This window comes from Stegodyphus dumicola, chromosome 6, assembly GCF_044657685.1.
Source record: "Stegodyphus dumicola isolate Sdum_Otavi_A_Nest chromosome 6, ASM4465768v1".
Classification (NCBI taxonomy): Eukaryota; Metazoa; Arthropoda; class Arachnida; order Araneae; family Eresidae; genus Stegodyphus; species Stegodyphus dumicola.
Genome location: NC_140773.1, coordinates 211,258,125 through 211,276,153, shown reverse-complemented (window position 1 = coordinate 211,276,153; position 18,029 = coordinate 211,258,125). Strand labels below are relative to the sequence as shown.

Genomic DNA, 18,029 nt, shown 5'->3' with positions numbered 1-18,029 from the left:
ATGGCTTAAGTTTTTGTTTCCTATATGAAAAACATATCCTCTTATAAGTATACTAGAGGAATATATTCTGTGTTAAATATAGATATTTGTAAGAAATGGTACCAAATACAGAATCGCTAAAACGCATATCAATTTGAAATATTATTGAAGTTAATTTTTCATAGAATAGCAACTTATGAATGCGTTTGAAATATCGACTATAGGAAGAAATTTATGCAAAGATTCTGAATTTTCGCTCGTAATCAAAATAAAATAAGAAAACCTAAATACATTCAATTTTAAAAAATTGTTACAGTTTAAAACTTAAACGTTCTTAATGTGCATGCTCAACATTTATTTTAGGTTTTTTCATACACAAGAATATGCTTTTCAATTTCTGGTTGACTCTTCAGAAATCAGACGACGATAAAAGCTACATATATGAACTACAAGGTTTAACAGAGACTAGAAAAGTAGAACATATTCATAATGTATTCCACAAACATGGAGTACATAACATGGAATCGTGAATTTCATTTGATATAAACTGATAAGCAAAAGACATAGGTAAATGTTCAAAATCATAAACCATTGTCTAATTGTATTTTTTTCATATCAGCAGATTCCATGTAAAACATGCTAGTTATACAAGGCTACATTTATACAGTTGAATGATATAGGAAATAAAAGTTTTATTCATGACATAATTAATGATGACATGCTATAATTAATGGCAATAAAAAGGGGATAATGTTTCGAAATGAAAGACAAAATATTGTAACACTGGGCAATCAAGTGCCTTGGCAAGACTTTTATTACAAGATAAATGTTTGCAACGAATTTGCCAATTAGATTTCCTTTTGTTATTTACTTCAAGAATACATATTTATTAAAAACATACCTATTACTTTAACAACAACAGTTTTCAACAAAGGTTCTCCAATACCATTCGATACATTGCACTTATACAGGCCTTCGTCCTCTTTTTGTATAGAATTTATGAATAAGCTTCCATTCTGATGAACAACGGACTGAGTAAAACTGCTGATAGGTATGAATTCCATACTTTCTCCTAAAAATTTGAAGTACACGAATTAGATTCATATTGTAACTACAATAATACATAAAAAGGTTTTAATTCTGTAACGGTGGAAGGGAGAAAGAAAAAAGCACAAATAAATACTTAAATTTAAATCAGATATTATTTGTATCAAAATATTCATTTAAAACTAAATTTATTGCCAAGAAAAGTCACTGAATTGGCGTAAAAGTGCTTTAACAATGTACTTTTGAAGGATATAGTCAACACGTGAACAAAACTGTTATTACCATCATTTGTTGAATATTTTAAATTATATTTAGTAATTATATAGATTGAAGCATTACTATTAAAGTAATGCTAGCTGTACAAAGATTGATTAAAACTCCAATGAATTCACTACCTAACGGTAATTATATGCTACCGAGGACAGAAGGCGGGAAAACACACCCACAAATATATATATATATATATAAATCTGAAAGGATTCAGATTTTAACGTCTCGCTCAAGAATTTGTTGAGGTGTTTATGCTCACACTGAACATTGTAGGTTACCTCTGCTCTTAAACTCATTCCTGCTTTTTTGTCTTTTTAGTTTTATTACTAAGCATAATTTTTTTCGCATTTATGCCACATAAAATTCAACAGAAAAATTACGAAAATTTTAAAAACAATATGTTTGTAGAATTCTCGATGAAATGGTAGGGGTTACCATACATTTGTTTATATTTACTATATTATTCCTTTGGAAAATAGCCGCTCGAGCGGCCAATACCCTTAAAGAGTTATTATAAAAAAGAAGAATGTGTATAAGGATTTAAATGAGTACAGCTAGCGTCATTTCATAAAAATATTTAATATTTAAATAGTGAAGGCATTTTTAGTTTAGGTGAAAGCAGTGGCAACTAACCAAAATAGCAGTGTTTAACTTGAGATACTGTCTTAGCCGACTTGTGTATTTGACAAGGGAATTATATATTCTTCATGCAGGATTAGAATCCATAGTAATTGAAGCCGAATTAAATAGTTGATAAACATTACCTTGTATGTTGTACTTATTTTTTAAATCCCGCAAATAGCGATGACTTATATTTATTAGTGTTTAATTTTACTGGAAGACATTGTTATGGAATAACAAAGAAATAAATTTAATAAATAAATAAAGTTTTATCTATCTATCCTTTATCTGCATTACTAAAGTTTATTTATTATAGCTGATACACAGAAAGATTAAACTTGAAAGTTAAATATCTTGCAGTATACTGAATGGAAAACGCAAATGAGTGGAGATAATAAGTATTCTATTTGAGGCAGTGGCAGCATATTGCCTTAAAACAGTCGTATTTGTATATTAAAATCGAAAGATAAATGTCTTATATTGCCAAACGGCAACAGTTTGGCACATGGAGTTAAAACATGTTTTACACCTGAAGTGTTACCATTTCTTGCTTTCAAATCCCTGAGTTTGTTAAAACAAATTTGAAATTCAAAATTTGGGCTTCGAGACGCACATGCTCGGGAGGAGGACTACGTGTATTCAAACTTTGGTTGCTCTAGGTGCCTTTGTCTTCGCACCATCCGAGAAACTTACATATATACAAACAAATTTTTTATATTACGTTTTTTTTTTCCAATAATATGTTGCGATTAAATTTGATGGCAATAATCTAAAATGTTATTTGAACGTGAAGTGATACTGATAAAAAATGAGTTTCGAGATCAATATTACATCTGGTGCTAAAACACCTTACTAATATGCTTGTGTTTACTCTTAGAATATACATATAACACGAGTATGAACTAATCAATCATAACAGGAACCATTTTATGACTATGACAAATATATAAAAACATTATTTATGTACAAGAAAACTAGGAATGGCGATATGTTCAAATGCTACTGGAAATAGCCTAGGATGAATATTCCTAAAATCGCAATCTTAGTACTCTTACACGCTTTGTGAGCATGGGAACAATTGATCATCTTCCTTATAAAATTCGTCTGAAAGCAACTGTAGCATTTAAAATACATTATTTGGCATCGCTGTCATGAAGAAACTGCCATACAACAACTAGGCAGTTTAATCGAACCTTTTTAACAGTCATCGGTATTCGACTAACCCCTAAACAACCCAGCTTGGCAGCGAAGAACGTCTTCCATGCATCTTTGTGAAGTTTTATAACACACCTATCACAGATATGGAGCTCAATGCACCACTTCTTATGATTCCACTAAAAACGCCATTATGAAAATATTACAGTGTTTCATGGATATGCATTGGAACGTTATGCATTCCAATCACTTCCGAAAAGAAAATACACTGAAGTGACAAAAGTCATGGGATAGCAATATGCAAATACACAGATGGCAGCAGTATCGCGTAGAAAATGTATAAATGCGAAGTGCTTTGGCAGGGCTTTCATTTGTGTTCAAGTTATTCATGTGAAGAGGCTTTGACGTGATTATGGCCTCACGACGAGAATTAACAGACTTTGAACGCGGAATGGTAGTTGGAGCTAGACGCATGTTCTCATTCCATTTCGGATATCGTTAGGGAATTCAACATTCCGAGATCCACAGCGTCAAGAGTGTGCCGAGAGTATCTAATTTCAGCATAACATCCCACCATGGACAGCGCAGTGGCCGACCACCTGCACTTAATGACCGAGACCAGCGACGTCTGCGTAGAGTTCTCAATGTTCACAGACAAGCAACGTTGCGTCAAATAATCGCAGAAATCAATGTGGGACGTACGAGGGACGTGTCCGATAAAACAGCGAAATTTGTCTTCCTTGAGCTATGCCAGCAGAGGACCGACTCGAGTGCCTTTACTGACAGCACGACATCGCCTGCAGCGACTCTCGTGGGCTCGTGAGCATATCGGTTGGTCCCTAAACGAATGGAAAACCGTGGCGTGATCAGATGAGTGACGATTTCAGTTGGTAAGAGCTGATGGTAGGGTTCAAGTGTCGCAGACCCCACGAAGCCATGGACCCAAGTTGTCAACAAGGCACTGTTCAAGCTGCTGGTGGTTCCATAATGGTCTGGGCTGTTTGTACATGGTATGGACTCGGTCCTCTGGTGCAACTGAACCGATCATTGACTGAAATGGATACCTTCAGCTACTTGGAGATCACTTACAGCCATTCATGGACTTCACGTACTCAAACAACGATGGGATTTTTATGGATGACAATGCGCGATGTCACCGGACCACAATTGTTCGCTATTGGTTAGAAGAACATTCTGGACAATGCCAGCGAATGATCTGGCCACCTAGATCGCCCGACATGAATCCCAACGAACATTTATGGGACATCATCGAGAGGTCAGTTTGTGCCCAAAACCCTGCACCGTCAACACTTTCACAATTATGAACGTCTATAGAGGCAGCATGGCTCAATATTCCTGCAGGGGACTTCCAACGACTTGTTGAGTCCATGCCACGTCGAGTTGCTGCACTTCGCCGGGCAAAAGGAGGACCGACAAAATATTAGGAGGTATCCCATGACTTTTGTCACTTCAGTGTATATGCAGACCCAGTTTGAGTTTGGGTTCATATTTGAAGAAGTACTTGGCTTAAATCATCTTGGTTGCGAGAATATGAAGACGACAGTATCTTAAGTGCTCTTCTTTGGAAGTTGCTGAAAGCGGAACGCAATGTTATTATTAAAAAAGTTTGTAAAGTCTTCGGATGAATGATTGGCTACACCTATGTTTAAAGTGTATTAGTTCCTAAAGACCCACCAGCGGCCGAGCGGTAAAATCGCTGGCCATTGGCAGTTCGGTCCGAGGATCGAATCCCACGAACGGGATTGGCGCACGGGCGTTTTCATGGTTTTTTCCATGTATAACGTGCATTTGAGTCAGCTTCCCTTAGAAAATTCTCCTCGAAGGTATTCCTCCTCTTAGGAAGATAGCTTTCGAGTGCTTTGTCATGATTAAATAAACCAAACCAAACCAATTCCTACAGTGCGAAATAATTAAATGAATGGAATTATATGTATTTCTTAATCCAAGAAAGAAAAATCATAATAATTGTCTTTGTATCGAACAGATTTATTTTATTAGAAACGTTTTGCTTCTGTATTATAAGTCAATAACAATTTTCTGCCATCTCACATGCATGCCTTGCAAGATGTAGTTTTAGATAGTAGTAGAACTAGATGTAGTTTTGTAGCATATTAAAAGTTAAGGTCTAGGTTTCAAATTCATTTCATGAAGAAGTATTTATATACCATGCTTTATAGAGAGTAATAGGATAGAACAGTAACTACTTCTTACCTTGTGTCCTGAACCATGTGACTGTGGGTTTGGGTTTACCCATTCCTATGCAATTCATAGTCACTGAATCACCACTAAGAGCATCAATATCAGTAGGTGTATGACCCCAAGATGGAGGCACTGAAAGGGCGGTTATATTTTTGAGTATGGAAACTTTTACTTAACTCACAAAATTTTAATGAAAGATATTCAGATATTTCTCGAGTAAGGTATCAAAAAGTTTAAACAGTTTCCAAATTCTTAAGACGTTAAATAGATAAAAATATTCGCAAGAGTGTTTACATATTTTTAAAGTATAATTTTTATAGTTAAATGTACTATAAATGTAAAGTTTTAATCTCTAAGACGCTTCAGCTGAGAACAACGTGTAAAAACAATACTAAAAAAATTAAAATCGCATTTTACGTTTTTTACATTAATTTATTAGATGTTTTTTTAAGAAATGAAGGTTTTTCAAATTAATTAAATTATGATTAGATGAGACTAAGAAGCGTAATACATATTCTAAAGCCTAAATTAATATAATAATTAATAGTTAGAGATAATGTAATTATTAATTATTATAACACACACACATATATATACTATGTACATAATTTTTAATAATTTATAGCATACAAAATTAAGCACCTTGCCAACCTTTTGGCGTTAGTAATTCGCAAAGTCACTTTAATCATTTTAATATAAATGTTACATACAATTCTGCGCTAACAAATAAAAAAACAAAGAAACCCTTCTTGTAAAATTTTTGTCCACAAACTTCAGAATTCAGTAATTTAGAATAATTGAAAGCATCACACATCGCTGAATATGCTGTATTGCTTCTAGAGGCAATTATATTCCATATTGAAGGTACTTTTACTATAGCAAACTGACATCTTCGATTTGTTCATTTTAGTCATGTGCTAATTTCTATATTACCATAATTGCCTGGTAATTTCTTTTTATGTTATTTGATACCTTACTATGTGTTGTATATTGTGGGAAAGTTTCATAAAATTCTACATGTAACTTTTTCAGTAATCGGGATTTTTGTGATTTTTCCTTAATTTATGATAACCAGTGTAGATAAACTCCCGAGGCGGCTCTCTTGTTGTCCCTAGGAGCTGTTTCTCTGGATTGAAGAGGTCGTAGGACATACACCTGCTTAACCTATGCTAGACATCAGGTGTCCCCCGCCCTCCGTCAGCGTCACCGTCATTTTCACTCTTGCAACTGAAGAAGGAGGTTCTGTTTAAGTTTCGAAACTACAGGCCAGTAAAGTTTCTCATATATCTCCGATTATTGCTGCTAATTATTAGTACCTTTAACAACTTAAGTTTCAGATTCTTGAAAACATGAACTTAAATAGAAATTCACTTTCCTTTTCTCACAAAAGCCAGAAAACTGGGAATTTTAACTCAACATGAAAGGCTAAATCATTTAAGATTAAAATTTAGTTTCTATGAGTGTTTTTTTATTGATTGCTTTATTACTGAATTAACCTTGTATACGTAACGTTTTCACTATCTTTCAGCTAAAACTATCATCTAAATTTGAGGCATGAACTAGTTAATCTTCAGTTTTAGATAATACTACGAACAGTGAGGAAAAGTTTCATGTTTCTATTTCTATTGCAGGCATAATAAACGAATTCAATAATGTATGAAATTTCATCAAAATGCAAGATTGTGATAGAGAAATAATAATTTCGTTTTGTAATTTAATTTTTTTTCAGTATATAACAAATTGTTTTTAAAGTATGGCTTATTGCATTATTTGTTTGAAATTTGCAAAATTATGACGTAATTTGAAAAGGGAGGAATGTTTTTAAAGGGTTTATAGTATACAATTTCTGCTCAATGAAAGCTATATGATAAGATACAATTATACACAAAGAAGTAAAACCTTGTATACTTACCTAACACTTCTAAAACAGATGTATAACTACCAGTTCTTCCTCTAGAACTTACAATGCATGTATAATTTCCAGTATCATCTTCTGTCAATGGATCAATAACTAGATTAGAGAGATCAGAATACGATCGAATGTCGATATTGAGTCCTTTTAATAATTCTTTGCCATTCTTCATCCACCTGAATTCCATTTTTTCACCAGCTGCTGAAGTACATGTCACAATAACTCGTTTATTGATAATTGATTTAGATGGAAAGAAAAACGGTTGAATTTGAAGGGAATTGTCACCTGAAAGGAATTTATGTAAAATTTGGAGCAATAAGGAATCTGGTTTATTATAATATAAAATCTTTACTTTTAATACAATAATAAACAAAAGCTGGGTTTCAAATTACCGAACTGATATACGGATATGCCATAACAGCACATAAGAGGAGTGCCTTTAATTCTTTAGGAGAAAGTTTGGGTATGATAAATTTCCAAATATTTAAAAATAATTTCTTATTTCTTCTTAAAACGTATGGTCCTGAATATTTTCGACAAAAACCGATTCAAAAGTTTTAATTTCATCCCATATTTCTCTTTCATATTATTTTAAATATTATTCTATACTTTATTGCTTTTAAAGGCATAATGAGTACATACTAAAATCTTTAAGTGCTAAATCTACGATTCTTCTAAGAACATGCAACTGAAATGTTTTTGCATTAATATAATCAGTTTTAAATTTTAGTCTTAATTGCAGGCTATGTAACATAACTATATGTTCAGCATGCTAAAATAATAGCATTACCCTGTTAAATTAAAAATTACTAATTACGTTTAATGTTGTGCAGAGATATTAAGTCTTCAAGTAACTGCACTTAGCCTGGATATAGATCACAAAAATTCTATTTTGATATGTTAAATTTAAAATATTCTATTTTAATGAATATTAATTTTTTAAATATACCCACATTAATTCTTAACCGACGATAAATAATTATTATTCAGATTTCTGGCACCAGGTTTAATAGAAACTTGTTATTTAAGTATACACATTTAGTGTTGAAATCAGTAATACTGCAAAACCTATCTATCGCATTCTAGGTCTGGCGCCATGTATTCCCAAATATTGGACATTTGCAGCCCGAAATCGGTAGTGTGCAGAATGGGTAGAATATCAGAATCTCTTCTTAACTGTTAATATCTTCCTAATTCCAAAAGTTATATGAATGAAAGACGGGATTTTAAGCTTCCAGAATATGTTACTAAAAATCTAATTTTTATATATCTTAATTCCATTTTATGTAAAATGTTTTATTAATTAAAATATTTCTACAGAGCACATACTTTGGCATAAATTTAATTAACATTGACGTAAAGAAATAGCATTAGATATTAAAGATACGGAAACCTTACATTTATTATACAAAGTACGTCTTTCTACACAGCATTTAAATATTTTTTAAGGAATAAGCAATACAGACAACCTAAAGACTTGAAACATATTGCTGGAATATAACAGGACAGGACAGGAACAAGTACAGGGGGCACCACACCATCGCCATTGACAAAAAATGGTATAGCCCCCATGCACTACCTCTCTAGCGTACCGCCCCTTCCACAGGGGACCTGATTATAAATATAAAAACTGGAACAGATAAAAATTTATATTCTTATTTATACATTCGAACTGATCGAAATTCATGAATATTACGAACCATGGGAATGAGATTTTTGAATATCATGGCTACAAAAATAATACATGCAGAATATATTTGTCACATAAGCTAATTAATTAAATGCCAAATTAAATTAGAACTATTCCAGGGTCTGAAAAACGTTTACAAAAGTCTAATAACTAAGGATGGGGTGAAAGGTTTCCTGTTTTAAGTAAATTTATTATTTTATAAAGTTCATTTAACTTGAAACAGTAGCATAATACGTTGGAATACATAATGTTAGAAAAATGAAAACGTTGGTTTTATAATTATGTAAAATATGAGTTGAGTGAGTATCAGATTTTTAAATGCATATGTTAATAAAAGTTACAGTCGACTTAATTAATATTCTTAAAAATACATACATCCATACATAAAGTTTAAATTCATCATAAAGATATGGTATTAAAAGCAGCTTTAATATAAGAAGCAAATTATTATAATATTTATAAAATTAGAAAATTTAAATAATTGCAGAAAAAATCAAAAAGATTTATAATAACATAAGCGATTAAACGTGTCAGCGTTAAAAGAAAAGATATTGCATGTTATTCTTGTTGATAACATAAAAATATGATATATATCAATACAGTTAAAAACAGAATTCAATAAAGTTAGCATATTACTATAGTAGAAAAGAAATAACTTAAGTACTCACCTAGAACTGTATCCCAGATCATCAGCATCAGAATTTGATAGATGAACATTTTTGAAGAAGAATATGCGTTCAGCATATTTCTGTAATAAATCTTTGAACTTCAATAATTTTTTTAAAATGCTGAGGTTCTTGAAAAATTAGTTTTGCTGTTTTAAAATATAAGTTCGATAAATGCACTCATACGCTGTTTGGATTTGTAACCCAAAAGAAGTGTTCTGTTATACATATATAATGGCGTTCAAATAATATCAGGCTGAAGCTCTGAAAATGCATAGTAGCGCCCTCACTGTTCCATTTCATTAACTAAAATATATTTATCTGGAATAAAAGAATAAAAATATCTCCATAAAATAAAATGTGTTACAAAGAACTTTATTTTTTTCATGAAAATTTATTTTGTAGATTTATCATTTCCGTTGTATGAAATTTCATGAGTGGAAGATACGTAATTATTTAATATATGCCAGGATCACCTTTCCAAAGTACGGCATTCATTGGAAAGAGTATGCTTTGAATTCGCGCAGACATAATTCACTTCACATCGTTCCTAAGCACATGTGGTTTCAAAATATGTTTCTAAAATAACTTTTTGTTGGTTTTAATGACAAAATTTTGCATTGTACAAGTAAGATAAGCTAGAAAGATAAATTCATTTTTAGGTGAGTGAGTAAATAATTATTTATCCGAGATAATTTTGATGCTAAGGCATATCAGATACAAAATTTAATAGATGTATTTTTTAATTTAATATAATGATGTGTAAATATGAAATGATTAAATTTATTCAAATATTTTCTAGTGCCATTACCTTAAATTACATACAATTTTCACAGCTTAATTATTTAAAAGACACACGTTTATATTATTTCAATAGTATCCCCCTCAAAATGCACTTTGATATGAAAATGTGCTTCTTTGAGTCTCAAAAATCAGAATCAACTCTTTGTTGCCGTTCTGTTTGTAACTCTACTGTTTTGAAAAGACTAAAGTTTACAACATTTTTATTTTAAGCACTGCATAGTCCACTTCATTACACATATTCCTGCTTTATGGGTAAAACAAAAGAACATTATTTATTTAACAAAATGTTTCCAGAAGATAATACATACCCTGAGCATAATGAAATAGCTTTTTTCTTCACAAAAACAAGCATACTAAATCTAAACTTTTTATTATAAAGTAACTGATGCCAAATACATTTTTTTGTGGTATATTTTCGTAGCAAGTAAGGCATGCTTTTTATTTGAAAAATAAAGACATTAAGATGCGCTTGAAGTTTTCTCAAAATAATAAAGAATATTTAAATGTGGTTATGCTTGCGAAATTCGTTGAAAGTTACAAGGAACGAAGGTCGTAAAATGCATAACGAAAGGCAAGTAAGTTGTCCGGTACCATCTGGTGTAAAGACATATAATCAGTATAAACATTTCATTCACAAAATTTACAAACCTTTATTTGAAGACGATCACGAAAGCGAATTATTTACATCTCCTCAGATGATCACATAACGGTTTTCCAAACTTTCATAAAATCATAATAGGTAATAAACAAGTCTCGAATATTTTTCTAGTATACTTTCTCTACGGTGCCTCTCAAAAATTACTGTAAAATTTCTTCATCTCTCGATTAGTCACACAACTGTAACTAAAAACAAAAACATTATTCTAATATTTTTTAAACGAACGGAAAATAAATTAGACCAAAACGTAAGTGAAATATAATTAAAACTGCAAGATTATATTTAAACTCTTGCTGACATATTAGATAGGGAAATATAAAAATGTAGTTTCCAACATAAGTCATCACTTGCTAAAGAAATTGTATTTTATATATAATAAAAAATGTAGCACATTTTGAGATAATTATGAACTATACAATTTCATATTTATTTATTTGTAGCAAAACCCTCACACTTCAGAGCATCAAAATTCCTAATGGCGACGCTGTTTGCTAGGAAAAGCCTAATTATTGAAACAATCATAAATAAAAACTACATATTATGATACAGAAAGACGTTTATGAGTGGTAATAGTACATTCAATAATTAAATGTGTCTGAAATATTCAAAGTAACAAATGAAACAAAATACAGAATGAAATTATTCATCATATGTATTTGGTATTGGTATTGGTATTATTCAATTATGGCAAAGCACATGAAGGCTATCTGCCTCAAGGGAGGGATGCCTTCGTGGAGGACTTTCTAAGGGAAACTGGCTCGTATACACGTTACACATGGGGAAAACCACGAAAACGCCCATGCAGCCAGCCCGTCCGCGGGATTCGAACCTCGGACCGAACTACCAGTGTTCAGCGCCCTTACCGCTCGGCCGCTGGTGGGCCTCATATGTATTTGGAATTTATCACAGATATTAAGTTATGTATGAAATCTAAATTTTGTTTCCATTCATTAATTCTCCACTTTCTCATTACAGTAAAATAATTCATAATAATGATGACAGGAACTGCGGAAAAAGAATTTAGATGACATTTGCATCTAAACACTATATTTTTCCCTCGGTAAAAAATTAGCAAATTCTTCATGAATAGAAATATACGTTAGATATTTTGGATGATATTGCATACATAGGCGAGCTTTATAAGCGTTTTGAATGAAAGAAATATGCACGAGAAGAAGTTGTACAAAGCACAGATTTCAGTTGTTATGGTTATGTAAGTACATGAATTCCGAAATTAAATTCTTACTTTTCGAAAAAAAACCTATAGAGTTTATATGTAATATGCAGCACAAAATAACAAAGATAATGCCAAAATTCTAAAAACTGAAGCATCATTGAAACGAAGGTTATTGAAATAAATAGAAAAAAAATCTGAAAGTTTTCAGATTTTATATTACGCTCAAAGGAGCTTTTTTTAGCGTTTTGTGAGTTACCTTTATTTATTAAATATCATGTTCTTCGCACTTAAACCATAAAATTTAATTCACAGCAATATCGCAAAATAATTTTAAAAGAGCATATCTTTAGAATTTCCGATACACAGATCGCGCGCTAGAGATAAATGCCCCCCGTTCCGCACAGTGTTGCTATTGCTCATTTACAAATCGTTGAGTTTCATAATCAAAAACTCGTAAATGCTTTAAAAATATGAAATAGATAATAAAACAAATTCCAAATTTGGGCTTCCAGATGCCCATATTCAGGTGGAGATGTACGTTATTCAAAATTTGATGGTTCTAGGTATGCTGTTTTATCACAATGCGAGAAATATACGTACATTTATGCAGATTCTTCATTATTTAATTTGTTTAAATATAAAACAGGGAGTTAATATTTAGTGGCAAAATTTGAAAAGTGGAACGCCGTTTCCAGTGAAACGTTACAAAATGCCAAAATGAAATTAATAGCTTTGGGCTAACGTCCTTTGGATTAATTATACATTTTAAAGTCTTAAAGCAGTTTTAAGGTAAATGGTAGAGACCTTAAGCAGTTTAAGGCCTCTACGATGTTTTGATGTTAAAAGTAATGAATTTATAATGTTAGAGACATAAAAATACAAAATCTTTTGTAAATAAAAAATGAATAATAACAGTTTGCAAAATCACTGAAACGACGAAAATGTATCATACAATCCGCAACACTGAAGACATTTAGCAAAATGATAAAGCATAGCAAAGTATGTTTCCTAAAACATTCTTTTTGGATAATCAAGAGACTCTGTTAGAATATTGTTTCATGGATCTAAAAGCTGTAGTCATAATACATGTCAAAATTCTTACTTCCAATAGTTTATTGTAATAGAAGAAATCCAAGCACATGCAAATAATGGTTCTGCATCAAACTTTAGGTACTTAATCGCAGGTAATTCAAACTAGTATTAAAACTTATGAATTTTACTTGCTTTTTCTTAACAAAGTTGAATAAGCAGAATTATGCTCATTAAGAAGGAAAAAATCAAATACCTGCCTTTAGGAACCTTATTTTAAAATTTTCTTTCAACAGTGAGAATGCAATCCCGTTACACTGACTTTCCTTTGCGTCTCCGAATAAGTACAAATAGTTTTACATGAACTGAATGGAATTACGAGAAAATAATAGCTAAACGAAAATATATTTTTGACGCTCAATGGAAAATTTTAAAACTACGCAGAGGAATCCGAACAGTTTATTACAAGGTAAATGTATATAATTAATTAAAAATTATTAAACGTGTACCAACAATAATATCATAATATCATTGAAATTCCAAGTGGAATTACTTTAAAATATTTCATGAAAACATTTTAAACTTCTATGCAATTCTGAAGAGTGCTACAAATCAGAATTAATTTGACTTATTCCCCAGTTTTATAAGTTTTACGAAGTTTGTAACATTTAAAAACTAGAAATTCTTCTCAAGAGGCCTTCGAAAAAAATAGCATATGTCCACATATAGTTTTGACCTTATATTATAATTCAATTCATACACTTGAAATACATTAAAAAAAGAAAATTTTAATACAATTTAAATGCGTAGAGGAATTAATTTCAGTTCGCTCAGAAGTTCTTTTTAAATAGTATGTTTTCGCAGCTTCCTTCATGTGTATGAATTTGGTTCCATTAAAGCTCTTAATGTAAAAAATACTTGTTAGTTATCCGGGTATATAAGCGCAAAAAAATGTAAGAAGAGCAGTCGATACAAAGAAACAGAGTTGAATCATAACGTATATTGAATTTCATAATTATATTTCAATTTGTCGTTTACATCAAGAATATAGGTTTGTTAAAAACATACCTATAACTTTAACAACGGTGGTTTTCAGTAACGGTACGCCTATTCCATTTGATACATTACACTTATACATTCCTTCGTCCTCTTTTTGAATAGAATTTATAAATAGGCTTCCATTTGGATGCACAGCATACTGAGTAAAACTGCTGATAGGTATAAATTCCATGTTTTCTCCTAAAACAGAAATATATTAGATTAATATCAGTATCATTATAGTAGAAAACAATCTATTAACATTCTGAATGTTTATAAAACATAAATAAATATTTAGTCAAGATAGTCTTTCATTTACATCAATGCAATATCTTCCAAAAATTAAGTGATGAGTTGAGCGGCAAACAACTCTTCAATATATAGAACAGAACAGCGTGAATTAAAAATTACATGTTAGTCAAAATTCAACTTTTGCTTGACGCTGGTTATATAGAAAAACTGTATATATTTCGACGGAGTTTCACACGAGTCTCTTTTTTGAAGGAATAAAATAATTTCTTAGAACAATATTCTTTCTTGGTACTCAGTAGTTTTATTAGAATTTAAAAACCAATTACATAAAATTCTATAAAAGTCAGGAAATATAGAATATTAGAAATATGAGATAAGTGTAGGAAAAAAATGTGTTAATATATTTCGTAGTGTTTATATAAATGTATACTGCGGAAAAAAAGGGGGACAGTTCTATATCTCCCGTTCTATTGGAGCGATTGACAAAATTCAAATTGATTTTTTCATGTTTCGAAAGCGCGACTTAGGATATGTATTAGGTTTATATATTGCGTTGTTCTAATATAGGTATTTTGGCACGAAATCCGACTTTTTCTGAAATGACACGCCAAGTTTTTTCCATATTTCGATTCTACGACTCAAATTATGCCAAACTACCAAGTTTTTCAAAAATCACACAAGTATTTTTTAAAAAATTAGCTCTCAAAAGTTTAGATCCTCAATGTTAGTTGAATTTGAAATATATTTATTATATCTCTTTTTTTTTATTAAACTTATTTGATTCTTCCTTTCACATTTCGAAATTTAGGTTCATTCCAAATTAAATTCTCCTATTTCTTATAATTTAATTTTAAAATTTGTATTTTCAAATAATTTTTATAAATTTTTGGAAAAACATTTTGAATTATAACCTATAAAATTTTGCTCTCATCTTAAAGTAGATGTATTTCTAAGCATACCTACAAAAAATTAGAGATTTTATTCAAAATTTCCTAAAGATATACGTGAATTTACATGTTGGTGCGTTTTGAAATTTGGCGTATATATTACAAGCGATAATAACGAAAATGCTTTTTGTTAAAATTATTTGAAAGTATGAACAATAACTTTTTTCTGCTCTTAAATTAAACCTTTATTTTCAATAGATACTTAATGATAAATGATACCAAGCAAAATGTCATATTTGCTAAGGGTAATCAAACTTCATTGAACAGATTTAAATTTCAGATTTGCACCTCGATAGCCATTACTAAATATGTACATATATGACGGAAAATAAGTATACCGCACTGATTGGTTGAATTTTGAAGAAAGGATGTGTTTTTGTAAATTTATAAAGACTCTGCATCATGGGCGTACTTGGAACACCATTCAACCGAAATTTCGCTCGAGAAGTTGGTGATAGGCGATAGATCCCTCGTCTGGGGTGTTCATCAAAGTGTGAGTGGAACTGGGCAAACTCTGACTGCTGTTACCTATAACAAGGGCTTGGTCAACTCCAGGTCTTATTCTATCTTTCATAGTCATGATAAGTTTATGAACTTTATAAGGTATTTCTTCCGCTTTCTTGGCGTGCCTTCGTGGTGTAGTGGTTCTGCATGATGGGTCGGTATTCCAGAGGTCTGTGGTTCGATTCCGGGAGAAGACGATTGTTCATTTTTCATCTTGCCTGATTCCAAAAAATTCCTAATATCTTTACAGTGGCGCCCGAACTAAAAGGGTGTTGGATGAGGATTCTTCACACCCAGGATTTGGCGATTGGGTCCCTTAAAAACACCAGTCGCTCTTTAAAAAGAGGAATATGGAATATATATAAGGTATTTCTCCCGCTTTCTTGGCGTGCCTTCGTGGTTCTGCACGCTTGGCCGGTATTCCAGAGGTACGTGGTTCGATTCCCGGCGAAGGCAATTGCTCATTTTTCATCTTGCCTGCTTCTAAAAAAATCCTAATGTCTCTACAACTTGATCTGGATTATGTTCATATCAGGAACAGTAATAACAACAGAGGTAAATGTAATATTAAATGTTTCAAAGAGGAATTAAAAGTAAATTCTTGCGTAAAGGGAAACATAAGAAATAATCTTCCTAAAACATTGAGAATTTCACAATAAAATGGAACGAACTGTAGCTATTTTCGAAAGAGCAAAATATGCAAAAAACATAATTTGAAGAACATAATGTGTTATTTTAAGATTTGGGAACGATTTTAGACCTAATGCAGTTCTTGAATCGCAGACATATAAACCTTAGTTGTATAAATAAATGGCTTAAGTACAGAGAACGCGTAAGCTCTCAGTTCGTCATCACAGGAATCGCATTTTTGTGCTATTTGTATAGTAGCTAGACGGAAATATCTGGCCAAGTCCATTCTAATTTTGTAGTGATATTAAAAAAAAATAGTTATTGATTTAAAGAGCAAATACGCTGTGATAGTAAAACGTATTACAGCAATTTATTATCGATATAATATTACATTCACTTAATAATGTGTAATGCTTCCTTGGAGTTTTTATTTCAAAGGTCTTGCACTATTCAATTGTATTAAGATCTTAGAAATTGTGATAAAGCATTTATAATAATGACTTGTTATTATTATGATGTTATTTTACAAATTAAATAGCACACTGAAAAAAGAATTTAATGTTTGAAAATAAAATCGATAAGCTGTTGCCCTAAAATATACTAATCTTCTAAAACAAAATTCGTCTCACCTTGTGTTCTGGACCACGTAACTGTAGGATTTGGTCTGCCAATACCTTTGCAGTTCATGATAACAGAATCACCACTAAGAGCATCAACATCGTAGGGAGTATGGCTCCAGGATGGTGGAACTAGAAGCGTGCAGTTACAGAAAACTTTGAGTATAGAGAAAAATATTAACTAAATTGCACATAATTTTATTTAGAACGAGGAAATGTTTCATTATAATGCTACAAGAGAAAATTATACAGTACTATCTTATAACGGAAAACTTTAAATGATTCAAGACGAATATGAATTATTAAAAAGAAATAAAAGATATAATTTCTTAAATATTTCTATAGGGTTTTCATCTACATATCTACAGGCCAAAAATTATAATCTTTCCAATAAATATGAATAATTACTTAACTGAAACATTTGCGAGAAAACACTTAGTTTTAAGCTAAATAATCAATTTGTAAACTTAAGTTTCTAATTATTTGGATGGCAAAATATTTTGTGCTCATGAAAGTAGTTTTACTTTCTATTGAGCAAATTTTGTCTTGTATTTTAGCGTTATTTTTTCAAAACTTGTTAATCTAATCATTTGTATGGTGAAATAGTTCTCGTGAAAGTAATTTTACTTGCATTGAGCAAATGTATCAATTTAAGGGTTAAAAGTCCGATAAAATGTATTTCAGATTAAAGATGTTATCTAAGTGGTAATATTTAAGAATCAGTGCATTACTGGTTTTCCAGAATTAGCAACTGAAATTTAATTAACAGTAACAAATTTCGACAAAAATATGGTCGGTTGAAACTTAGGACTGT

General features: G+C 31.2%; 1 protein-coding gene across 6 annotated transcripts in view; it reads right to left on the bottom strand.

The window, feature by feature from the left end:
* LOC118194022 (cell adhesion molecule Dscam1-like) overlaps window positions 1-18,029 on the bottom strand; it is a 234,218-nt gene that overhangs the window by 162,640 nt on the left and 53,549 nt on the right. Inside the window, exons 1-4 of one of the 6 annotated variants that reach the window (XM_085819456.1) lie at window positions 9,563-9,776; window positions 7,205-7,489; window positions 5,305-5,424; window positions 881-1,051 (exon numbers count right to left, since the gene is read on the bottom strand). The exons of 4 other annotated variants lie outside the window; for them this stretch is intronic. In XM_085819456.1, coding sequence (XP_085675582.1) covers window positions 881-1,051; window positions 5,305-5,424; window positions 7,205-7,489; window positions 9,563-9,638 — 652 coding nt within the window. In that variant the 5' untranslated portion in view covers window positions 9,639-9,776. Of the gene's footprint in view, window positions 1-880; window positions 1,052-5,304; window positions 5,425-7,204; window positions 7,490-9,562; window positions 9,777-14,295; window positions 14,467-17,227; window positions 17,348-18,029 lie in introns of those variants that run through there. One more of the 6 variants, XM_085819457.1, reaches the window with a different exon arrangement.